This window comes from Castanea sativa, chromosome 1 (assembly GCF_040712315.1).
Source record: "Castanea sativa cultivar Marrone di Chiusa Pesio chromosome 1, ASM4071231v1".
NCBI lineage: Eukaryota > Viridiplantae > Streptophyta > Magnoliopsida > Fagales > Fagaceae > Castanea > Castanea sativa.
Window position 1 is genome coordinate 6,679,315 of NC_134013.1, and position 26,112 is coordinate 6,705,426.

Sequence of the window (26,112 nt, forward strand, 5' to 3'; positions counted from 1 at the left end):
AGTTTTGAACAAATTAGAGTCTGAGAAGGATTTTTCACGGCCGTAGTGTTCAACTCAATATAGTTTTGAGAAAAAGTAGGTGCTAGATGTAGAACAAAGAGCTCAGACTTTTATGGAATAGAGGGCTCAGACGGCTCAAACCTTTTTCTTGTAATTTTTTAATATTTTCTAGTCTAATCTCATGCACGAAGCAAATTAGAATTTTTAGATATTTCCTAGCCGCCTTAATTAGCATTGCTGTTGATAGTCTCAGGCCTCTTTTATCTATTGAAGAGTATTTGTAGTGTAGCATACAAGATAATTCAAAGTTTCAATTCAATAAAAATTTTGAGACTTTTCTCCTGTATTTTCTAGTGGTTTCCGGAACTTTCCTTATAAAATTCAAGGAACCCAAACTTGGCCCTGGCTACAAATTTATTACTCACCAACCATAAACCTTGTAACATTAAAATGCTCAAAGCTAGACATGGGTGTTATCTTTGTTGTCTGAAAATTCAGAGATCAATCATGTCCCTTACCAACTGCCATGTCGTTCGAGGTGGATAAGTAATGTAGGCCCATTGGGAGATTTTGTTCTTCTTTGTTTGTATTTTATTTTTTATATATCAAGAAAAATAGTATGAAAAATTCTAGCTTTCAAAGAGATCGCACTAAGACGAAAAATCTTGACAAATACGTTTACATCTAACTTAATCATCGGAGAATCTAAGATCAATTTCTTACTATTGATCATGGGTTTTGTGAGTAGGCCTTACTTGTCTTACGGGGTTTGCACAGAGGAGCTCGGCCCAAGGAGAATTCGTTAAGTTAGGATCTGTTTGTGGATCCATCTAAATTCCCCCCCCCCCCATGTACGTAGTTATAAAATGTCTTTGATTCAATCTTATATTTTACAGAATTTTTTTTTTTTAATAATGTGGTATGTGTGTATATATATATATAATTTTTTTTTTCTAGGAATATGAAGTACGATATATATATTTTTCCCTTTCAAAATCTAGCATTTTTATATTTATTTTTTCATATGGCAAGGTACAGTATTGTTCATGAAAGTCTCCACTAGAAGCAGTGAAGCACTATAAAGCTAGGAAGCATGGATACGAATACAAGTACAACACAGCAACACGAGAAATTTTTGAAAATTATAATATGAAACGGCCGGTACGACACCAGTATAATACGAATACAGCATAGATATGATATGAATACAACATCTTAAATGAAATATCATGGCTTCTTAGCTACTAAGTATAAACAGAGAGGCACAGGGCTTCGATCACTAGTCACTAGTCACTAGTACAGTTTATTGTAATGAAACTAAACGGTAGTATTAATTCCTAGGCTGTAGAATTGCTTGCATGGGATAGAGTTTGTGAGTAGTGAGTCCAAGAGTATCCACGTTTTCCACCTCTCCATCTTTCAGCCTCCACTCAAATTCCTGTACTAACCTTCCAACTGATGTGCATGCTATTAACGATGCCTGAAGTGAACCTGCACATACTCTCTTTCCACTTCCAAATGACATCGTCTTGTACATATCCATTGGATCGTATTTCTCATCAAGAAATCTCTCTGGCTTCCACTCTTCAGGGGTTTCCCATTGATTCTTGTCCATGTTACACCCGTATATGTTTACAGCAATCTGTGCAACATTGTTCCAAGTCAAATTTTTCTGGCAGAGAAAATAACTAAGTCATGAAATCTCATGGAAAGATGTAAGATAAAATAAGAAAACAACCAACCTCAGTCCCTGCAGGAACATAGTACCCTCCTAATTGGGTATCTTCATGTGCGTATCGCAAAGGTACTAATGGACTAGGACTGTGCTTCCTCAGAGTTTCATGGAAAACAGCACTCAAGTATGGAAGCTTAGACAAGTGTTCCTCAGTAATCTTGTCAGTACCACAAACATTTTGGATTTCCTTATAAAGACGATCCTGTTGCATGTACAATAATCGGTATTATATAGTACTAAAACAGCAAAACTATAATCAAACCTTGATACCAAAATTGTGATACATTAATTACCTGCTGTTTTGGACTTTTAGCAAGTTCATACATGGCCCATTCTGTTGTAACAACAGTAGTATCCGCCGTCTCGATGATCGTTTCCCATGCCAAAATGCTAATTTGCTTTTCCGTAAGTGTTTTTGCTTCAGATAACAAGTAATTGAGATAACAATTTTCTCCCTGTTTCAAATCCAAGGTGAGTTACAATACTAACTGTAAGAAAATTCATAGTAATTTTACACATCTAAGATCAATAGGGACACTACTTTTTTCAAAACATGTTTCATAACTTGATAATTCAGTGAGTTGTGATTGGAGCAATGTCAATATCACATGACTTCATTACTGATGTCACGTTTATTATGTACCAATCACAACACGCCATGCATATCATTAGTTATGAAAAATTATGTCCTCAGGCTAATTGAAAAACACTACCTTTCCTGAAGCAATGCTCTTCTTCTGCTCCTTGACAATGGAATTCATCACTGCTTGTCTGCGGGAAGCCAATCTCTGAATTTTCATTTCAAAGCTCTTATTTGGAATCCATTTTAGATATGGGAAGAAATCTCTCCAATCAACCTCAATCGCACCCTTTAACATGTCAGACACTAGAACGTTAAATATCTCTTCTCTTGACAAAGTGGTTCCAAGCTCTTCCACAAAAAGTGATTCCACATCATATCCCAAAGCCTACAAGCCACAACAACAACAAATCTTGAGTCACTCTTATTAATAAGCAGATATTTAATATTAAAACAAAATGAAGAAACTCACTTGTTTCATTGCCAGTCCAAAAAGTTCAGACTCAAATATTTTCCTGAAATTCACAGCTTGAAGAGGAGAGTTCTTTGTATGAGCATGTAATTTGTTCAAAACATTTTCTATCAGGGTGTCTCTGTGGATTCGATGTCGCTTCTGAAAAGCAAATGGATATGTTTATTAGACATACTTTTGGCATAGTAGATAATGTGATGGAGCGTACATATAGGAGGATGAAATTATACGAGCCAACCTGTGCATTAGCTCCCAGAAGCTCTGCGAGTATATATTTCTTTACCATCTTGTGAAACTCATTGTAGTCACTTGTTGCAACCATAGATTTATTACTGGTGAGAAGCTCTAGGGCCTTTGATAACTTTCTTGTTGAGATGGATGAAAATCTGGTCACCATAGCCTGACTCACAACCAGAAAAAATAAATTCCGTGTATATTATTATCATCCAGTATTTGCATGAGAATGTTGATGGTAAAGCAAATAAAATTTAACAAATGGAACATCTTTATAATTAACTTATGGCCTGTAGAGTCCTTAATGCATTAATCCAATAAATTCAAGGACTTTAGTAGTTCTCATGGACATTCGAGTACTTATAGAAAAGCAACAAATTAAGAGGAACTGAAATATTTTTGCTTGTTCATGAATCAAAAAGGGATTCTAGTACTGCCGAAAATAAACATGGTTAATCCTAGTAAAGGAAAAGGTGGTGCCTAAAATATACAAGAAAAGTCTCAGCACAGGACTATTTAGTAAACTGAAACCAAACTAGGTTCCATCTTAATTTATATGGCCAGCTCATATTAATTTCACTCAACTATTAAACTTTTGCTGAATGCTTATCTTTGAACTTATAAAGCATAAGAACGATCTCATGGTACTCTATTAAGACTTACATAGTCAATGTGTTGAAATCAGGGAGTGAATAATGCCTGGTAGACATAAAATAATTTCTGAATAGAAGAGTTTGAACATTACCTAGTTTTGACTTGGATTCCAATTCCAAACCTCTTAAGGGGGGCTATGTGAATAATCCCATATTTTACTAGTTTAATAACTAATAAGTCTAACGAGACAATAATTTTCAAAATTGTTGAGGTAATAGATTGTGATTGGCATATAATAACAATAATATCAATGGTGATTAGTTATGTTGCACTATTCACAAGCTGTCACTTCAATTAGTTATGAAATAAGTTGTGCATGTAGCATTATTGAATGCTGAATGCTTATCTTTGAACTTATAAAGCATAAGAACGATCTCATGGTACTTTATTAGGACTTACATAGTCAATGTGTTGAAATCAGGGAGTGAATAATGCCTGGTAGACATAAAATAATTTCTTTATAGAAGAGTTTGAACATTACCTAGTTTTGACTTGGATTCCAATTCCAAACCTCTTAAGGGGGGCTATTTGAATAATCCCATATTTTACTAGTTTAATAGCTAATAAGTCTAACGAGACAATAATTTTCAAAATTGTTGAGGTAATAGATTGTGATTGGCATATAATAACAATAATATCAATGGTGATTAGTTATGTTGCACTATTCACAAGCTGTCACTTCAATTAGTTATGAAATAAGTTGTGCATGTAGCATTGTTGAATAAGGCCTGGACTAAGAGCTCATTTGGTAGCAGAGTTTAAAACACAATTTTCAATGCTTAAGTGCTGAAAACTATGATAACAATGTCTTGTAACTCAATGGTATTGCTTGTAGCTAGAACTAGACTTCACCTTGCCTAATTCCTCGTGAGGGAAGAATAGCCTCCATGTTACCTCCATTGAAGAGAATGAAAGTGGATACTGACGACACACAGTTCATAGTAAGGATTACCAAATTTTAGCGAAGATTGGCATTGATGAGCACTTCTCGAATGAAACTCCATTCAATTTTATCATAGGCCTTTTCAAGATCCACTTTGATAGCCATGTAGCCCACCTTACCTTTCTTGGTGCTAATAGTATGGATAAGCTCTTGGACCACAATGGCATTATCCACACTTCTCCTACCCGGCACAAAAGCAAATTGAAGAGGGGAGACAAGTTTATCAAGATGTGGTCTAATCCTAGCTACAAGGATCTTGGTGATGATCTTGTACACAGTGTTACATAAACTGATTGGGCGGTAGTTTCCTAAACTCTCAGGCCCAACAATTTTTGGAATCAAAACAATATTAGTCCTATTGAGGTATTCAGGAATTTTGCATTCCATGAAGGCTTTTTTCACCTCTGCCTTGACCGAATCCCCCACACTAAGCCAAAACCTTTGGAAAAATCTTGCATGGAGGCCATTGGGTCTCGGAGCTTTGAAAGCCTTCAAAGCCCAAAGGCCATCTTTAATTTCAGCATCTGTGACCATTACACACAGGTTAGACCTTTCTTCATTAGACAAGGCCACTTGCCACCTAGAAGGCCAAGGGCGTTGCCAGGGGGGAGGAACTCCAAACTAGTTGTGAATAATTTCTCAAATCCCCCTCTAATGAAATTCATAGCCCCCACTTCACTTTGAATCCACTCCCCCATGTCATTCTTTATGTAGGAAATTTTATTGCGCTACCTCCTTACAATAGTAGACATATGACGGAAGGCAGTATTACAATTACCCTCAATCAGCCTGTTAATTTAAGATTTCTGCACCCATAGTTCCTCTAGGTTTAGAAGGACATTTAGCTCTTTAAGCAGCACTCTCTCCATCTCAAGCAAAGAATGCGAAGGATGTGTGGCTATGGCTTTTTAGATGCCATTAAGGCGAGCCATGACTCTTTATTTATTCTTTACATGGAAGCCCTCGGTCATCTCATTGAGGAGAAATGCATTGAAAAGAGTTGGACTCCTGTTAAAAGCTCCATCAGTGTGGTTGCCTTTTCGCACCTCTTCTTCACGAATGATTTGGTGCTCTTTGCAAAAGCAGATCATGTTAACTGTTCGACGATTTGGGATGTGTTGGATGCCTTTTGTGCCAAATCCGGTCAGTCCATTAATGCAAGCAAATTAAGGGTCTACTTTTCCCCAAATGTTGATGTTGATACTAGGGAATCCTTATGTGATATCTTAGGATTTCATTCAACCCCCACCCTTGGAAAGTATCTCGGTTTTTCTATAAAACACCATGGAGCCAACAATGAGGATCTTAACTTCGTTTTGGATAGGGTTAAGCAAAAATTGGCTGGTTGGAAAGCCAACCTAATCTCCTTGGCAGGTAGGGTTGTTCTCATCCAAGCTTCCACTTCTACTATACCTGCTTATGTCATGCAATGCACGGTTCTCCCGAAGAAGTTGCTTGGTAACATTGATAGGGTCAATCGAAACTTTTTATGGGGGTCGACGGATAATGCAAAAAAAAAATCCATTGGGTGGGCTGGCATAAAGTCACCAAATCTAAGGAGGAAGGGGGTTTAGGAATTCAATCAGCCAAGGGAAGAAACCAAGCCTTGTTGGCTAAGCAAAATTGGAGGTACTGTGTGGAAAAGGATGCTTTGTGGATTAAAGTTCTAAAAAATAAATACTGCTCAAACCAAAGGCTCAATGCTAAAAATTGTGATAGACTTCCTTGTTCTAGGACTTGGAAGGCTATGAAAATGGGAGGTGAAGTCTTTAATAAGGGGGTTAGGTGGATTCTAGGGAGAAATAACAACTTCAGCCTTTGGCATGACAACTGGGTGCCCAATGGTTCCTTAAGAGCCCTCATTCAAGGCCCCCTCTCTGTTGAAGATGAATCCCTAAAGGTTAAGGATTTTTTTGGTTTGCAAGGGTGGGATTGGTCCAATTTATCTTTTCAGCTTCCAAACTAGGTCCTCATGGAGATTAATTCCATTCCTTATTCTGTAAGATTTGATCAAGGGGAGGATAGAATGACTTGGATAGGAGCTAACCGAGGGGATTTTAATCTGAAGAACGCTTATTCTATAGCCACGGGTTGTGCTACGGATGGAGAAGCTTTTACGGGGTGTTGGGTTCAGAAGCTAGAAACCTTGCCTCGGATCAAGACCTTCATTTGGCAGTGCTTACACAACAGTATTGGAGTGGGAGAATGTTTTGTTAGGAGGTGCATTAGTGATTCCAATATCTGCCCCTTATCCCAAAGGTAACTCGAATCCATTCTGCACAGGCTAAGGAACTGTGACACAGCGAAACTTACTTGGTGCAGGTTGGGAGTCACTGATCCCTGCAACTTCTATGAGGGAAGCCTGGTTCATTGGCTTGAAAAGAATTGTAAGGATAATGTTTGCAGAGTGAGCAACCATCCTCCTTGGAGAATTGTTTTTCCTTTTGCAATTTGGCTGTTGTGGAAGCATAGTAATGATGTGGTTTTCAAAAACCAACATGTTCAGTCCAATGTTCATAGGGATGCCCTGTTTCGTGCCATGGAATTTCAACATTGTGGTATGACTCCTAAGCTCTCGGGTAGTAGAAAGGTGGTGTGAATTAGGTGGGATAAGCCTCAAGTAGGGTGGTTTCGCCTAAACATTAATGGATTTGCATTTATAAACCTAGGCAGAGCTGGTTGTGGCGGTCTCATTAGGAATGACCAAGGGGAGTGGGTTGGGGGCTTTTCTAGGAGTCTCGGGTAAACAGTTTTACAGCGGAGATTTGGGTCCTTGGAGATGGTCTTATGCTCTGCAATAGCATGCACTTGAATGCAATTGATATCCAATTAGATGCTACCGCTATTGTCCAACTTCTCACCAATCCATCTGATGCTAATCTTGCTGTTATGCCTCTTCTTGATGACTGTAGGCAATTGATTTCCCAGATAGCCCAAGTCCGGATCGGGCATTGCTATTGTGAAGTCAACTCGTGTGCTGATCGTCTGACTAGGATAGGGACTGCTCAAGACAGAACCTTTATTTTGTATCAAGATTCGCCTGTGGATCTTTTGGAGCTCTTAAGCTTGAACAAAGTTGGGTTGTATTATAACAGGACTATTACTAAACCTCCCCCTCCCCCTTAGTTTTTGTTAATGAAATTTCCTTTTTACCAAAAAAAGAACTAGACTTCAAATGCCCCCACTTTTTTTTTTGTGTGTAAGTTGTAACTATCATTTGTTTCATTTAAACAGGACGCCAATAAGGTAATTAACATTTTTATTCATAAGTCCAACAAGGCCTGCCACCAACAATAATTGGGTTAACGTTCATTCATGGCTACCCAATCCGCCAACCCAATTTGACGGGCCTAACTACAATATTAATTAATTTGTATCCTATTGGAATCTCATGACTTTTTTTTCAAGCAATTAGTTTCTTATTATTTTTAAAAATGTAATTTATGGTATTTCATTTTTTTCTTCAAAATTTTAAATAATTATTTGATTTGGCATTTAAACACGCTGCAAACGTGTTCATGGGCTCTTTAAAGAAATCAGAAAAGTTACCGAGTTTTGCAACAATGCATTTTTGATATTTTTAAAATTAGATGTAGATGACTAGTTAAGAGAGATGCGGCAATTGAAAATATATAGAAAAAATATATTAAATGACAAAGGAAAAGAGGAACGTTTGGATAGGTTGTAATTTAATAAAAAGATCACATGCAAAAACTTTTAAGAATTTTTAATATATTCTTGGACTATTTTAAGCTTGTGTAGATTTTAAAACATTTTCATTTTCTAATAAACAAGGTTGTCTGTATTAAACTTACAATACTCGATCTACTTGTTTCAATATTAATATTTTTTTAGAAAATGAATAAATTTTTAAAAAGAATTTTATAGAAAATTACTTTATTTTTTTATATTTAGTAACAACCTTAAAATGAATTGAAAAACTATCATTTGGAAAAAGTGAAAAATATTTTTAAGAGAATTAAGAGGAATTGCATCCTCATCCAATTGCACTGGATGTCAATCCAGGTGGGGAAGGAGGATAAATTTCAAATCACGGACATCAAACACCATGTAATGTATCACCATCTTTGGACTTCTATAAAATTTGAAACCTAAAATTTGTTAGGGGCCCATATCTTATATAATGTATCAACCTCTATTCTAAATGTCCAAAATTTATAATAGATATTGAAAAAAAAAAACTAGAAAATGAAGATTGGTTTGCACAAAGGTTAAGTGCCCGAATAATAAGAGATTTATAATAACATTATTTATATTTTTTTAGAAATATATGTAGGCGAAAAATGTGTAAAAATATGTGTAATGTTGTTTAAATACTGAAAATTGTTATTTAAACAATGGTAACAAACTAGCTCTAAGTGGGTGGAGGTCAAACTAGGATTGTATTTTCATCTAGGATTATATCATTTGTCACAAGACTCAAACCTTGTTGAAGTTAATTAATTGATTATAAGTGGCGGACCATAATTTTCATATAAATCTATTTTTTTATTAACTTTTTTCAACTTTTTAAAAACCATACCATCTGCCACAATTTGACAACACGTGCTGCTCTGAAGCTAAACTGTAAACCATCACTTTAACATAGATTACCGTTACAATCACAAATGAGAGTTGTTACTTTTTTTATTGATTCGGGTTGATGGTGTGGCACACAAAACAATGAGCATGCAAGGAGAAAAGAACAAGAAGAAGAAAAAAAAAGAAAGATCTGGACGTAAAAAACAAGAAAAAGGAAAAAATAAAGAATTTTGCTCATATGTGCCTAAGGCATACAATAAATACCTTAAAGAACACACATTAATCGGATTCAAAAATAAATAAAAGTTGTGTACCTTTTTTCTGACATAATTTTTATTTATTTATAATTTATATCAATTTTTCAGATTTATAAGTACTATTTGAGATTTTTTTGACTTTTTTGACTATTTTGTTTTTTCTTTTCTGCACTTAACCAGCACCCGGCGGTGGTGCTGGTTCACATTCTCCAATAAATAAATCAGAAGAAAGAAAGTAGTACTATACAAAGTAAAAAAAAAAAGAAGAGAGAGAGGACAAAACAAGAAAGAAAAAAAAGGCAGACAAATCAATAAAATGGTAAAGAAGCACTGAAGCAGTAGCAGAAAAGAAACGTGGTGCCAATCGGCAACATGGGTGGCTTGCTTTATTGTTGTAAAGTTGGGTATGGTATTATGGTACGAAGCCATTTCTTCACTATTAAACTGAGAGTTTTCTTATGAAGTTAGTTTTGGGTCTTTGACATTCAAATCCAAATATATATATAAATATAGACGATTAATTACACACTAATGGTTTTATAACTAGTCAAAGTCAAACAGAGCTTGTAAAAGGGTAGAATGCGATCGGATTTGGATGGGGTTATGATCAAGAGCGTTTTCTATCCACAAACGAATCCATTTAACGCCCACCAGTTTCCCTACTGTTGATACGTTTGTCACTTCAAAAGGCGTTTGTCTTTTTCTTTAATCTCAAATAATCCATCAAAGTGCCATTGAAGTGGACTGCACTAAAATAAAGGCCTAGTGAGGTGTACTGGTCCTCTAAAAGAACTAGAAAGAGTGAAAAAAGAAATTGGTAATTGTTTTCTCACACTTATTGATGACAATTTTTTATAAGGGCTTTTCGCATCAATCCATGTATATTTATAATATGAAATAATTGATGTTTACGGATCATGTATAATAAGAAGTATTTGTTTGGCAAAAAAAAAAAAAAAAATTTATCTACTTATTTTACTATTCAGTTTATTTTTACTATTATTTATAAATTTTATTACATTTTTTAGTATTATTCACATGTTTATTGTTCTATTTCAACTAACTACGTTTAGTAAAAAAATTTATATTCAGCAAAAAAAACAGATTTGAAAATATACGAGAATCAACCATCAAAGAATAGTAATAGTACCTCTTTGGCAACATGGGTGGAATTGAGGACAACTATAGTGGAAGCACCAGTTCTGATGGAATAGATTGGTCCATGTGTCTCAGCCCACCTTAAGAACGTCTTGTAAGGTTTCTTCTCCTTCAGCTGCAGCAAATTTCCTACCACTGGCAGCCCTGGAACCACTGTATGCACCACCCAATGTTCCCATAATCCATTAATCAATTCCCAAAATGAAAACCAACTGGCCCATATCAAGATTCAAAATGAAAAACCAATCAAACCCAAAAGAGAAGAAGAAGGATTTTTTTCACGATTAGATAATAGTTATAACAATAAGATACGCAGAATTAAACTTTAGGTATATTTATTACAAACATAAAAAGATGTTAATTAAGCTACAAAGTTATTGGCAAAGGAAAAAGAAAGGATTTAAGGCACTAGAAGAAGTACCTGGAACAGGGGGTAGTTTGGAATATTCATTCTTCTTGGTAGAATGAAATCCTCTTATGAAGAAGAAGGAAATAAGCAAAGAGACACCACCAACAGCGAGAGAGGTTGCAAAGGGCGTTGCTTGGAAATCTTGAAGAAAATGAGTTATGCTGGCCATTGATTTTGCAGTTCGATGGAGAAAAGATTGAACCCCTGTTTATGAGATACTTTCAAGTTTCAACCAGCAATATGCATTATATATATAGTGGAACACACCTTTGTTCCATATTAATTTGGAAGGTCCACTTGACAAATTTATACTTCTAAAATCAATAAATTATTAAAATGATTGTAATATATATATATTTCGTACACGTTGTGTGTTCTCAGAGATTTTTATTTATTTATTTATTATCCTGAGCATACAAAGAATCAGGCCAAAAAAAAAAAAAAAAACTCTTAACTCACGTCCTGAAATTTACTTGAATCCTAATAGCTAAAATGAAATACATTGTATTTGTTTGTTTAGATCCCTTAAAAACATATTAGTTTAACCCAATGAGCTAACTAAGTATTTACTTAGGTTAGTTATGAGATTTATATTAAACACATGCAAACGTATCACTTGGTGCAGAAAAGTAAAAAAGACAGTAATCTAATGACTTAGAAAAACTAATAAAACCAACCATTTTAAAGTAAAAATTTAAGGAAGATTTAACTTAACTATCTTCAAGGTAAACAAATCCACTATCATAGAATGAAATATTACAATAGATTTAAACCCTAAATATAAAGTTACCTCATGTAGAACTTACTGACATGACCACGTGCCGTTCCGACTCCATGAAATCTTCTATCTTGAATTTGCTGAATACGAATACCCACGTTTGTGACTTTGAAATCTCACTCAAAAGTTTCAGATCTTCAGCAGTTGTTGATATTTTAGTAGCAACTTTAGATCTACCAGTTCAAATGGTATGAGAATGATTTTTGGTATTGATTTTGAAAGGAGAATGCACAGTACCTTTTAGGTCTCACAAGAATATCGCCAAAGTCATAACAAAACGTGTCTTAGAGTTTTTTTTAAAAAAACATTTGAAATCCTAATCACCTAATGGGCTTAATAGGCTAATAAGCTTTAATTAAATTCTGCAGATGCTGTATTTTGATTGGTCGAACCTGTTCTCTCGATCGGTCGAACTTGGCATTTTTCGAATTCTTGAACTCATAGCTTCCTTTTTCTTATATTCTAACTTGCAGCACCTTGAGCATTGTCTAATAAACCTTATAAACACTAAGATTTATATCTAGATAAGTTTATGCTCACGGTTTGTCAATTGTTCTAAACTTTTAGAACCTAGCCCATTGCGATTCACACTATAACAAATATGCAATCTCCTATCATGTCTAGAATTCCTTAGCAAGACAAAGAATTTGAGTAATGTTGATAATACCAAACCGGTCCTGAATTTGGTCCTATAAGTCCAACTAAGGCCATAGAAATAAAATCTCCATCATGCTAGGAAAATTCTCAGCATATCTTATTAACAAAAAGTCAAAAAATTAAATGAACATGTACATGATTAAATATATAGGTACGAATTCAAACTCAATATATCCTCAATGCTATGTAGGAATTAAATGAAAAGAACAGTACAAGATTATTTGGAGAAATTGCCGAAAACATTATTATTTTTTCCCTATGTCATTGAGTAACTCTTATATATGTTGAGACTACTGTGGATTTTTTTGTAAGAAGAGAAGAGATAAAGATGGTGAAATGTGGATTAAAATTTCTGGATAACATTACAAATTTAAAAGAGAAAAAGAAGAAGAAGAACAATTACCAGGCACGCAAAACATAGGAGTTTGGGAAATCTTTTTTGTTTTCCAGTGTTATATCCATTAGCCTGGTGGGGGAGTCTTATATAAGAAAAAAAAAAAAAAAACCCTATTCCATTGTGGTTACAAACCTCCGAGTGTATGTTTAGTTAAGTGCCTAATTTTAAGGGATGAGATAAAGATTAAGAAGAAAAATCTGAAAATTCAAAAGAGAGGAAAAGGAAAGAAATAAAAAATAAGGATGAGAAGTTATAGATGGAGTTTTTTTTTTTTTTTTTTCCTTCAAATTCAAAATAAAGAAAAGAACATTTCTCAAAAAATAAAAAATAAATCAAGAAAAGAAGATATGAGAAGGAAAAACAAAAAACGTAAGATTCCGGACCAAGGAGACCGAAAAAATTTTATGAAAAAAATGCTAAATTTTGGGGAATAAAAATATCAATAAAATAAATATTACTACATATTTTGAAAATCTAACCGTTGAATTGCATATTCTTTATGCTCTTAATACACATGTCAAATTTTGTGTCAATCAGATATTATTTACTATATGACCTATAAGCTTATATTTTATGCTTCATTTTAAACTACAAAAACTTGCACTTTAAACAATTTATTGATAATATAGTTATTGATCTTTAATTTTTTAAAATTTTTACAAACACAAAAAATATAAGAAAAATATATCATCTAATAGTAGATTTGTCAAAATTTTCTTTCAATATTAAAAAAATATTGAATAAGATTAAAGTTACAACCAATTTTATAGTTAAACTTCTTCTATGAATGTGTTTGGATTCAGACTATTTTTTTTACGTTTTGCTTTTTGCATTTTACTTTTTTTTTTCTTCGTTTCTGCTGTGGGGGACAAAATTTGCCGTGCGCGGATTGTGCGAGTACTATGTACGCACTGTTTACGTATTTTTTCAACAATTTTTTTATTAAAATAAATCTCACATTATTATTTATATATTTAAAAATTATTTTACTATAATATTTATAATTTTTAATTTTCAACAATAAACTCTATCCAAACGGAACCTGTAAATCTCAAATGCATCAACAGGTTTTAGTGGGAAACCAGCCGGCAAATTTTGTTTTCTAGAGAATAGGTGATTTGATGTTTCTTGCGTCTGTCTTTGTCTTGGATGTCAGGCTAGTTTGTGTAGCCTGAAATGTCTCAGGACCCTTTTTTTTTTTTTTTTACTCTTGTACATTTTTTTCATTATTATAATATAAATTCTACCCTTTTAGTCCAAAATAAAATGATTGTTTTTTTTGAAAAAAAAAAATCTGAGAGCTATTTATGTTCCAAAATTCTATCTCATCATACTTTATCATTTTAACAAACTATTTTATTAATTATACTATATTATTTTACAATATTCTCACGCTCAGCATCGCAATTTTTATTTTACAATATAACACATTAAGATAATATTTCTACACAATAAAATAATATATCTTAAAACTTAAATAAAAACAAAAACTCAAAACCCAGTGAGAGAGAAAAGAATTGATAAAGTGAATAAAATATTAGTTTTTTTTTTTTTATAGAATTGAGCAGTGCACTGTAGCATTATTGAAATTTTTTTGCAATAGTTGGTGTTTGTAAGTCCGAATCCTGAGCTTGTTTGGTGCATTAATGCTAAAATTCTCTAACATGTGCCAAATGCAAATGCTCTTAGTTTGTTAATTTTGATGTACCGCACGCCATATTAGTCTGTTAATTTATATTACATGTTAAATTCAAATTAATATATTACAAAAAAAAATTTATTGTTTTAAGAGACCTGACAAAATTGAACTTGAATGAAACAATTTGTCAAAATTGGAAGAAATAAGTAAGTACAAGGATAAGTTTAACCTCAGAAAAAATAAGTCATTGAAACCTAACCCATGAAAACATATAGGGTATTGGTTTTATCCCATTGATTAAATGGGGTTAAAATAAAATTTTGTCACTAGCAAAAACTCTCCCCCTTCTTTTTTATTTTTTTTATTTTTTTTTCCTTTCTATTTTTAATATTTAGCTTTAGCTTCTCATTTTGGTTGTAATTGTTAACATTATTTGAGCAAAATAGTAGCAAGTTAATTATTTTATTCCTAGGCTAGACAATTTATTAATTGGAATTTTTGTTGTTAGTATCATACAATAAACATTATGTACAAAAACTATACAATTGAAAAATAAATTTTCCCACTAAAAGAAATATTTGTTTTCAGTTTGGTTGCAGATATAATTAGTTTATTTTTAATTAACGTAATTGTATTATTTGCTAAATATATTTGTAAGTGTACAATTGCACCTGGCCCCAAGAACAGTTACGGGCTCAGGCCCAATGAGCCTTAATCAATATGAATTTGTAGAGTGTGGGTTTGAAACCCAGGTTAGAAGTGTTTGAGGATTAAATGACAAGCCAAAAGATTACAAGCACTTGGAAACAACAAGGAATATTGTAAATCAGCCTCCTCGGATGTAAGCCGAGGGTTGTTCTTATATTATCTCTTTCTCCTTTTTTTCTTTTCCTTTTGGATTACAAAAAAGTGAGTCCCCTTTTCTTGTTCTAGATTGCTCCTTAAATACTCCTCTTTTTGATACTTTGTACACGTGTTGCCCCAACTCCCCCTTAGCCTAGATATTTCTTTTCTCAGTGCCTTTGAATAGTACCCAGAAGTTTCCCTTCCACTGTTCAGGTGTCACTTCCCCATTAATGCGGCCAGGGTGGTAGGTGCAGGGTCTTTAATGTGGAGGTGGCAGCCTTTATCTTTGGTATTTCTCTAACATCGGCGCTTCTAGGATATTCAAGGGTTCACCCCCTTTAACCATTGGTCTTGACTATGTCATTCCCTAACCTTTACCATGAAATTCCGGGTCCTCCGGTATCCGTCCAAAGGGAAATTCATCCTCGGCTGGATCCTCGGATCCTCGGCCTTCCTTAGCATGGCCCAACGACCCACATTCCCATCAAAGTCTTTTTGCTCCCCACAATAGCCCCTCAAAACTCTAATTTTCAACGTCCGAGGAGAAAAATAGAGTTTTGATCTGACGAGAATTTACTCCACACACTTCATGAATGACTGCACGTGTGGAAATCGTTTCGCGTCCCAGAAGATGCCACTTGGCGGTTTTATTTTCAAAAACGCGCGCATTTATTACTGTAAGTTACACTTTGTCCCCCTACGTTCAACGGCAAGATGGGCATCCAACGGTCCTCGTTACTCCACAAAAATTTGGGCGGGACAAACATAATTTCGAGGCCGCTTTTCCGCACGTCGTGACGCTTCGGGAACCTGCGCCTTCATTTAATTCCTCAGGGGCTAATCCCATCAAAACATCAGCCATCATACTTTACCTGCAGAAAACCGTGGAAATTTGCACACCTTCAACTTTGTAAGTTCTTGCTCTTTCTATTCTTAACATTTTCTCCTCGGACCTTGTCCTCGGCTGTCCCTATAAACGTTCTCCCTTTTAGAGTTTAATCTTTCGTTCCTCTGTAATGGGAAGATTCAAGTGTCTAGTTGATACCGCCGCTGGGATGGAAGGCTTTAGGGCCAAGTACCGTATTCCCAGCGACGTAGGTCTAGAATATTGTCCGGCGGAAGCCGTGGCCAGTTCTAAGAAAGAGGGAGAGGTTATCATCCCAATGATAGCCTTTATAGAGGGTGGGATGACCCTCCCAATGAAGCCTGTAACTAGGGAGTACCTTCGCAACCACCGGTTGTGTCCCGATCAGTGTCTCCCAAACGTTTTTAGAGTTTTGGGTAGCGTCGATGCTCTAAACGAGCAAATGGGTCTAAACCTCACCTGGCACGATGTCGTCTTTCTGTACGAGTCCCACAAACTCTCCAAAGTAGGTTACTACATTAAGTCCCGTTCTAGTGTCGTTAGGTTAATCTCCTGTCTGCCCAAATCCAACAAAGGCATGAAGGACGACCGCCTGATCGTCTCTGGGAACTGGCACGACGGCCTCCACTGCCCAGTTGAGTGGGGGGATCCAGGTGCGATGCCATAGGATTAATATCCCCACAACACAACTTCTTCTAACACACACAAAAATGAGTATTCATAATTACTTAAACTTATTACATATCTGTGTGAATCTGACCAGGCTTGTTTGTTTTGACGTCTTTTTTGCAGATAAGCAACATGTGCGCCCTCGTTTAAGTCACTGTAACATCGCAGACCTAAACCGAGTACTTCGCTCCGAGGTGTTCGTTAGCGAAGACTTACAACTCAGGGCTGCTCATCTCATTCTGGGGTACACTCCCATTTCCTCGGACTTCCAGGAGATAGAAAACGCCATAATTGCGGGTGACCGAAGACGAAGGAGGATAAACGTAGCCCGGCCCCACTTTTTGGACGACCACGAGCTCCCTGACGCCCCCCACACCGTTTTGTACAACCAGCCCATAGCGGCAATTCCTCTCGCCGTGCATTCTCAGGCAACTGTTGTTCCAGAAGAGCAGGTGTCTTCTTCAAATACACTAGACGAAGAGATAGATCAATTCCAACTTGAAGACACCGAAAGACCTTGAGGGAATCAGTTCGTTGTGCTTTCTGACGAGGAGGAAGAAGCCACCGAGGCCTCTGGAATTGCAGGGTTTGTAGTTGCCCGACCAGAAGATGAAGCCGAGGAAGACATGGATAGGATGCAGGATCTCCTAATCAAGAGAGGTGCGAAGGTCGCCGAGAAAAAGACGGGGGCGTCCCAAGCTCTTCAAACTTTGCCACCTCCCCCTCCTCCAGCCGAGCCAAAACTTCCAGCTGAGGATCTCAAAAAGAAGAGAAAGGGGGATACCGAGGGGACAATCAGCAAGGACCCCAAGAGACCACGACAACAACTCCCAGCGGTTTAGTAGCAGAAGCTGGATAAAGGCAAGGGTAGGGCCCGCTCAGTTGAAAGCGGGGAAATCAGGAACGTGGCCGAAGTGCGCCGAGCACCGACCACATGGTCCCCCGACTTAAGATTGGACGGTGCACCCATCTCCTGCCAATCCAGTATAAGGGCGGTTCAACAAGGCCATGCCCACCACTTGGCCGAAGTGTTGGAGCGCCCTCTTCTGCTGCCCAAGGACATGGAAACCTTGGAGAAAATGAACCAACCACAACTATTCCTCTCTTTAAAAAGAGACTTAGCGCTGGTAAGTTTTTCCCTTTTTTAGGAAAATTCCACCTTTAACAATATTCATAAGTTTTTTTTTTTTTTTTTTACTATTCCTGATTCCATCACATTTGTTACAGGCCATTCAGGAGGTCTTTGCAGCCGAAAAATTCATAGAAGACACTAGGAAGAAGGCCAGAACTGAGCAGGAGATTAGGATGGAGACTGAGAAGTCCTTGGGCACAGCCCTTGCTGAAAATGAGAAGCTTACTTCGGAGGTGGCTGAGCTGAGGAGAGAGAAGAATGGGGTTGAGTCAAACTTGAAGACTATGAAGACCCAGATAGAAGGGCAGCGCAAGCTCCTTCGCGAAAAAGATGATGAGCTCGCCCGAGTCCAAAGGGAACGCTCGGATTTGGAAAAAGAACTTGCGCTGATGAAGGAAGAAGCTAACTCATTCCAACGCTCTCTACAGGCTGCCAAGCAGACGAGCTACGAGGAAGGGGTAGCAACCACCGAGGAGCAGCTGACAGAGGCCTTCGCAGCTTTATGCCGGGAGTACTGTCAGAAAGTCTGGGGGGAAGCCCTAAACGTAGCTGGAGTTCCTCTATCCTCGGATCTGAGGAAGTCCGAGAACGTTTGGCTTCCCCTAGAGATACAGGAGATTGAAGAGGCTCCTGCTGCTACTCCTACCCCTGACTCAACTCTCCCTGTTCTGCCTCCAATGGTCCCACAGCTACTTTCGGATCCTACAGAACCTTCAGGTTCCAACAAAGAAAAGGAAGGAGGTGAGGATGCAGAGAAGGACTTGAGCCAGAAGGTGGAACCCAACGTCCTTCCAACTAAGACAGCAGACAAAGGAAAGCAAGTCATGACTCCCTTTGAGTTGGAGTTGAGAGAGACCGAGGCCACCAGTACCTCTCAGCAAGACCCCCCTCCAAAAGCTTAGGACCTAGCTTAGGACTTCTCTTTTTCCATACTTGAATTAAATATGTAATATATATATTTGAATGATTAATGAAGAACAATTTCATTTGATTCTCACCTGTGTTGCATCCGTTTTACTTTACTCTTTTTGTATTTGTTATAAAGATTTCCATTAGTACATAGTCAAAAGGGATAGAACAAACAAATCTAACTCCAAATATTACACAATCATAACCTCCACGTAGTCATTCACATGTTTTAGCATTAAAAATTTAACAGCAGATGACATGGTTGAGATATTTTAAACAATGCCTTGACAAAAAGAAACCTCATATAACGGTTAAATCCTTATAATGTGTGGTATTGTGTTTAGTAAGATGTAAGATCCGAGGACCATTCTTTACCTAAATTTGCTTAATGCTTAAAGATATAAAACTTAAGATCTGAGTTAATGACTAGTAAGGCACTAATTTCCAGACGCAATAAGAAATTAACTCTAATCAAGCTTGGGGTCCGAGGACCGGACTTAATCAATTTCCTATTTGATTCTTAAAGATTGTAACTTCAAACGTTAATTTTCCCAAAGTAGGAGGTCCGAGGACCCGACATAACTAAGGTTCTGTTTAACAAATGATAAGATATTAATTTCCACAAGGTTAGTGGTCCGAGGACAACACTTAACAAAGTTTCTGTTTGATTCTTAAGAACAATAGCTTCAAATGTTAATTTTCCCAAAGTAGGAGGTCCGAGGACCCGACATAACTAAGGTTCTGTTTAACAAATGATAAGATATCAATTTCCACAAGGTTAGTGGTCTGAGGACAACACTTAATAAAGTTTCTGTTTGATTCTTAAGAACAATAGCTTCAAATGTTAATTTTCCCAAAGTAGGAGGTCCGAAGACCCGACATAACTAAGGTTCTGTTTAACAAATGATAACATCAATTTCCACAAGGTCTGTGGTCCGAGGACTACACTTAACCAAGTTTCTGTTTGATTCTTAAGAACAGTAACTGCAAGCATCAGAGGTACTCATAACTTTGAAATATGAACTGACAAAAGCACATTTTATTAATAATAATACCTTCTAAGATTATTTACATTCCATGGACGTGGTACAATTCGTTCGTCCAGGTCAGCTAGGCGATACGACCCTATGCCTGCTACTGAAACAATACGATAGGGGCCTTCCTAGTTGGGTCCTAGTTTACCCCAAGCTGGGTTCTTAGAAGTGCCTACAACTTTCCTTAGTACAAGATCACCAAGTGTAAGTGGCCTTAGCTTCACGTGGGCATCATATCCTCGTTTTAACTTCTGTTGATAATAAGTCATTTGGACCATAGCTGCCTCACGCCGTTCCTCAAGTAAATCAAGATCTTTCTCGAGGAGTCCCTTGTTATTCTCTGGGCTAAAAGAACTTGTCTTTAGAGTAGGAAAACCAGATTCCAGCGGTATCACCGCCTCGGCTCCATAAGTCATAGAGAATGGCATTTCTCCAGTGGACCTGCGTGGTGTGGTCCGATACGTCCACAGAACATGAGGGAGCTCTTCTACCCATCTGCCTTTCGCATCGTCCAACCTTTTCTTGAGACCATTGACGATGACCTTGTTAACGGCCTCGGCTTGCCCATTTCCCCGAGGATAAGCTGGGGTAGAATATCTATTTATGATACCCATGTCACCACAATATTGCCTAAAAGCCTTGCTGTCAAATTGAACGCCATTGTCTGAGACAAGTGTATATGGTATACCAAATCTAGTGACAATATTTTTCCAGATAAATTTCTTGGAATCAACATCTCGAATATTAGCTAAAGGCTCAGCTTCAACCCACTTAGTGAAGTAGTCTGTCCCTACGAGCAGCCATCTTTTGTTTCTAGCAGCCCTCGGAAATGGCCCCACTATGTCCAATCCCCATTGTGCGAAAGGCCAAGGACTAGAGAGAGGGTTGAGAACCCCTCCAGGTTGATGAATATTAGGGGCGAACCTCTGGTATTGATCACATTTTTTGGCATAGTCCTGAGCCTCCCTCTGCATATTGGGCCACCAATAACCCTAAGTCAGGGCTCTATGGGCTAAGGACCTTACCCCAGTGTGGCTCCCACAAATTCCTTTATGCAATTCCTCCAGTAATGCTTCTGTTGATTCGGGATGCACACACAACAAGTACGGTCCTGAAAAGGATCGTTTATACAGCTTCTGGTCCTCGGACAACCAGAAACGTGGCGCCTTTCGACGTATCTTTTCTGTTTCAGATTTGTCCTCCGGAAGAATATCATTTTTAAGAAAAGCTGTAACTGGGTCAATCCAACTAGGCCCAGGCCTTATCAGATGGATGCGAGGCGCATTGGTAATGACAAGAGAGGGTTCTAGTAAATCCTCAACGAGGATAACCCGAGGTAAACCTTGAGCCGAGGACGTTGCCAGCATAGCTACGAAGTCTGCATGGGTGTTTCCGCTCCGAGAGATATGAGTTAATGCGAAGGAGTCAAATTCAGTTTGCAGGCGCTTGATCTGGGCCAAATATTCCTGCATCCTTGGATCTCTAGCTTCCATGGTCCCCGTGACCTGGCCGACCACCAGTTGAGAGTCTGAGAAGACATGAATTTCCTTCCCACCCATCTTACGTACCATCTGCATGCCTACCAAGACTGCTTCATATTCGGCCTCATTGTTAGTAGCCGAGAATGCCAATCTCAAAGATTTTTCGAAGACAATTCCTTCAGGGGACATTAGAACAAGTCCAACACCAGACCCTCTCTGATTAGCAGCCCCATCCACATACACTCTCCAGGCCGAGGGCACTGCGGCCGTGATCACACCAACTGATTTTTCACCCATGTGTGCTTCTTTTGGAGTTTCTTCTAACAATGGTTCGGTAAACTCCGCCACCAAGTCAGCGAGGACCTGTCCCTTCATCGAGGTGCGAGGCTTGTACTTGACATCGAAGGCTCCCAAAATGGTTCCCCATTTTGCCACCCCCGCAGTAATCAAGATCGCGTAACACCGCCTTGAGAGGCAGTTGAGTCAGAACAACCACAGTATGAGACTGGAAATAATGAGGAAGTTTGCGCGTGGCATGGACTACGGCCAGAAGCGCTTTTTCCAAGGGCAGATAGCGCACCTCGGCCTCATTCAAAGACTTACTAACATAGTAGACCGGTTTTTGCACCCCGCTTTCATTCCTTATAAGGACCAGGCTCACCGCATGGACGGCTACTGCCAAATAAGCGAACAAAACCTCGTCCGCCTCGGGACGAGACAAAATGGGTGGCCGAGAAAGATATTGCTTAAGCTGTTGGAAAGCTAACTCGCAGTCCTCGGTCCATTGAAACCCTTTCCATTTGTTCAACAACTGAAAGAAAGGACGGCACCGGTCAGCTGACCGAGAGATAAATCTATTCAACGCAGCAATCATTCCGGTCAATTTCTGGATCTCTTTTGGGTTCCGAGGCGGCTGCAAATTCTGAATAGCCTTAACTTGCACTGGGTTTACCTCTATGCCCCTATGAGTAATCATATATCCCAAGAACTTTCCAGACCCCACGCCAAAAGAACACTTGGAGGCGTTAAGGCGCAGCTTATACTTTCTTAGCATCTGGAAGGTGTCGGCCAGATCTGTCATGTGTGAAGGTACTGTCTTACTCTTCACCACCATATCATCCACATATACTTCAATGGTTTTCCCCAGTTGCTGTTCAAACATTCGGGTCATCATTCTTTGGTAAGTAGCCCCAGCATTTTTTAACCCAAATGGCATGACCTTATAATGATAGTTCCCAGTTGGAGTAATGAAAGCAGTCTTCTCCTGATCCTCCAACGCCAAGGGAATTTGGTGGTAACCCTAGAAGGCGTCCAAGAAACTCATCCGAGGATGTCCGACAGTAGCATCTACCAGTTGATCAATACGTGGCATTGGGAACGAATCTTTAGGACATGCCTTGTTCAGATCAGTAAAGTCCACACATACTCTCCATTTGCCGTTCTTCTTTTTAACAACAACAGTATGAGCCAACCATTCAGGGTAGAAAACTTCTTTGATAGCCCCTGCCCTTTTGAGTTTAAGAACCTCTTCCTTCACAGCCTCAGAATGTTCTCGGGAAGATCGCCGAGGTGGCTGCCTCCTCGGAACAATGGCAGAATTGACGTTTAAACGATGACAAATGAAGCTCGGATCTACGGCTGGAGCCTCATAGGGGTCCCACGCAAAGACATCTATATTATTCTTCAGAAATTCCAACAACTCCATCTTCTCTTGGTGTGGCAAACGTATGCTAACTTGGAAGAACCTTTCTGGATCATCTGCTATTACAAACTTCTCTAACTCCTCACAAACAGCCTCATCTCCTGTCATCGCTCCAGGTGCCTCTGGAGCTGTTAATTGCTATGACTCTTGGATGGGCAAAGTTGATAACTCAATTTCTGACTGACGAAGTACTGCGGCCGATATGCATTGCCTGGCCACTACCTGGCTGCCGAGGATTTCCTCAACATGCTCCCCCGAGGGGAATTTAACTTTAACGTGCAAGGTAAATGAGACAGCTCCCAGAGCGTGCAGCTATGGCCTGGCGAGGATGGCTGTATATGGAGAGTACGCGTCAACCACAATGAAATCCACCTCAACCGTTTCTGTGCCGGATTGAACGGGTAAACGGATCTGTCCCTTTGGCACGACGGCTCTCCCTTCGAAGCTTATAAGTGGGGAGTCGTAAGGAGTTAGATCTTCCAACTCCAACCTTAGCCCCTTAAATAGATCAGGGTACATGATATCTGCACCGCTGCCCTGATCTATCATCACCCTTCTCACATCATAGTTCCCTATCCTGAGGGTAACCACAAGAGCATCGTCATGGGGCTGAATAGTCCCTACCTTATCCTCCTCGGAGAAACCCAAGAAGGGTAAAGTGCCCTTCAATCTCTTCGGCCTGCTACCCACATCCTCGGCCTGAGAATAGGAAACCGCCATCACCCTAGTGGGACCTGAGCCGGTCCTACCAGGTGCAGCAAAGATAACATTAATTGTTCCCAATGCTGGCCGAGATGAATTGTTACTCTGGTTGTTTGAGCCAACTTGACTGACCTGCCCAGTGGGCTGACACAAGTGCTGCTTTAACTTTCCCTCACTGACGAGCTGCTCCAGATGGTTCCACAGGGTCCGACAGTTCTCGGTAGTGTGGCCCACATCCTGATGGTACTGACAAAAGAGGTTTTGATTTCTTTTCGCAGGGTCCCTTGCCATCTTGCTGGGCCATCTGAAGAAGGGCTCTTTACGAACTTTTTCTAGTAACTGATGCACTGGTTCTCGGAACACAGTATTTACAGCCTGAGGTGCTGCCGAGCCGGATTGTCCGAAGTAATCCCTCCTCGGCTTGTTGTTGTGATATCTGTCCGACCTGAAATCCCTTCTCTCCTGCGAGATAACCTTCTCCTTTCCCTTCCCCTGCTGCTGGTCTTCCTCTACCCTTTTGTACTCATCAATACGATCCATAAGGCGGCGTACACTGCGGACGGGCTTTTTCGTCAAAGACTTTCTTAGGTCGTGGTCAGTAGGAAGACCTACCTTAAAGGGATTAAGCGCCACCTCATCAAAGTCGCCATCTATTTCGTTAAACATCTCCCAGTATCGGTCGGAGTATGCTTTCAGGGTCTCCCCTTCCTTCATGGCCATGGATAGCAGTGAGTCCAATGGCCGAGGGACTCTGCTACACGTAATGAACCGCGAAGCGAATGCCCTAGTTAGCTCCCCGAATGAGCCTACAGACCCCGATTTGAGACCGTTAAACCATCTCATAGCCACAGGTCCCAAACTGGAGAGGAAAACTTTACACATCAGAGTCTCATTGTGAGAGTGCACTGCCATCCTCTAGTTGAAATGACTCATGTGCTCCACTGGATTAGTCCGGCCATTATAGATGGTAAAGGTGGGCTGGGTGAACCTCCTGGGAAGCCTCCCCCTTTCAATCCTCAGTGAAAACGGAGATTTAGAGAGTTGGTGCAACGCCCTACTCATAGTATTGTTGCCTAAGCCCCTAGAACGAAACTTCTTACGTCTGCGGGTTGGCTGGTCGTCCTCCTCACTGGAGGACGTTGCACTAGTGGGGGAGCGCGACCTTGAGCTGTAGCCACCTCCCCTATCCTCCTCCGAGGAAGAATTAGACGAGGACGGTGAAAACTTACGTTTAGCACGGCGCAACTTTCTCTTCAAACGATTGATTTCCTTCTGCATGGATTTAGAACCCTCATCGTGGGTGGTACTATTCCCGCCATGAGTATGGCTAGCACCTGGGTATTCTGTGTGGACGCTTTCCTCACGATCCCTTTGACGTTCAAGACGCTCGAAATGATCTTCTGGTTGTGATCCCTGTGACTCTGCATGGTGAGAGCCTAAACCTGCCATAATATCCCTACCTCTTCTAGACTAGATCCCCACAAACGGCGCCAATTGTAAGTGCACAATTGCACCTGGCCCCAAGAACAGTTACGGGCTCAGGCCCAATGAGCCTTAATCAATATGAATTTGTAGAGTGTGGGTTTGAAACCCAGGTTAGAAGTGTTTGAGGATTAAATGACAAGCCAAAAGATTGCAAGCACTTGGAAACAACAAGGAATATTGTAAATCAGCCTCCTCGGATGTAAGCCGAGGGTTGTTCTTATATTATCTCTTTCTCTCTTTTTTTTCTTTTCCTTTTGGATTACAAAAAAGTGAGTCCCCTTTCCTGTTCTAGGTTGCTCCTTAAATACTCCACTTTTTGATACTTTGTACACGTGTTGCCCCAACTCCCCCTTAGCCTAGATATTTCTTTTCTCAGTGCCTTTGAATAGTACCCAGAAGTTTCCCTTCCACTGTTCAGGTGTCACTTCCCCATTAATGCGGCCAAGGTGGTAGGTGCAGGGTCTTTAATGTGGAGGTGGCAGCCTTTATCTTTGGTATTTCTCTAACATCGGCGCTTCTAGGACATTCAAGGGTTCACCCCCTTTAACCATTGGTCTTGACTATGTCATTCCCTAACCTTTACCATGAAGTTCCGGGTCCTCCGATATCCGTCCGAAGGGAAATTCATCCTCGGCTGGATCCTCGGATCCTCGGCGTATGGGCCGACCCGTAGCACTGACAAGTTCTAAACCCAAGAGCAGGTCGGCCTTCCTTAGCATGGCCCAACGGCCCACATTCCCATCAAAGTCTTTTTGCTCCCCACAATATTATGATTAAATTTATTCAATCAATTTTTATTGTCAAAATATTTATTTAGCATACGATACATACA

At 39.0% G+C, this 26,112-nt stretch overlaps 1 protein-coding gene across 1 annotated transcript; it reads right to left on the reverse strand.

Annotated features, from left to right (window-relative positions):
- Positions 1–1,132: 1,132 nt before the first annotated feature.
- LOC142642193 (ent-kaurene oxidase, chloroplastic-like) lies at positions 1,133–11,239 on the reverse strand. Its single transcript, XM_075816543.1, has 8 exons — positions 10,997–11,239; positions 10,568–10,728; positions 3,026–3,187; positions 2,788–2,928; positions 2,449–2,703; positions 2,029–2,190; positions 1,743–1,937; positions 1,133–1,642 (listed from the first exon to the last, which is right to left on the reverse strand). Exons 1-8 carry the CDS (start codon positions 11,151–11,153, stop codon positions 1,331–1,333), a joined length of 1,545 nt encoding a protein of 514 aa, XP_075672658.1. The 5' UTR covers positions 11,154–11,239; the 3' UTR covers positions 1,133–1,330.
- Positions 11,240–26,112: the final 14,873 nt, after the last annotated feature.

Bases quoted from the DNA above. Each gene is read 5' to 3' on its own strand.
- LOC142642193 (XM_075816543.1), bottom strand. From the start codon at position 11,153: ATGGCCAGCATAACTCATTTTCTTCAAGATTTCCAAGCAACGCCCTTT. The intron at 2,929-3,025 runs GTTGGCTCGTAT...TTTGCTTTTCAG, and splicing joins TTCTGGGAGCTAATGCACAG to AAGCGACATCGAATCCACAG. The intron at 1,643-1,742 runs GTTGGTTGTTTT...AATGTTGCACAG, and splicing joins ATGTTCCTGCAGGGACTGAG to ATTGCTGTAAACATATACGG.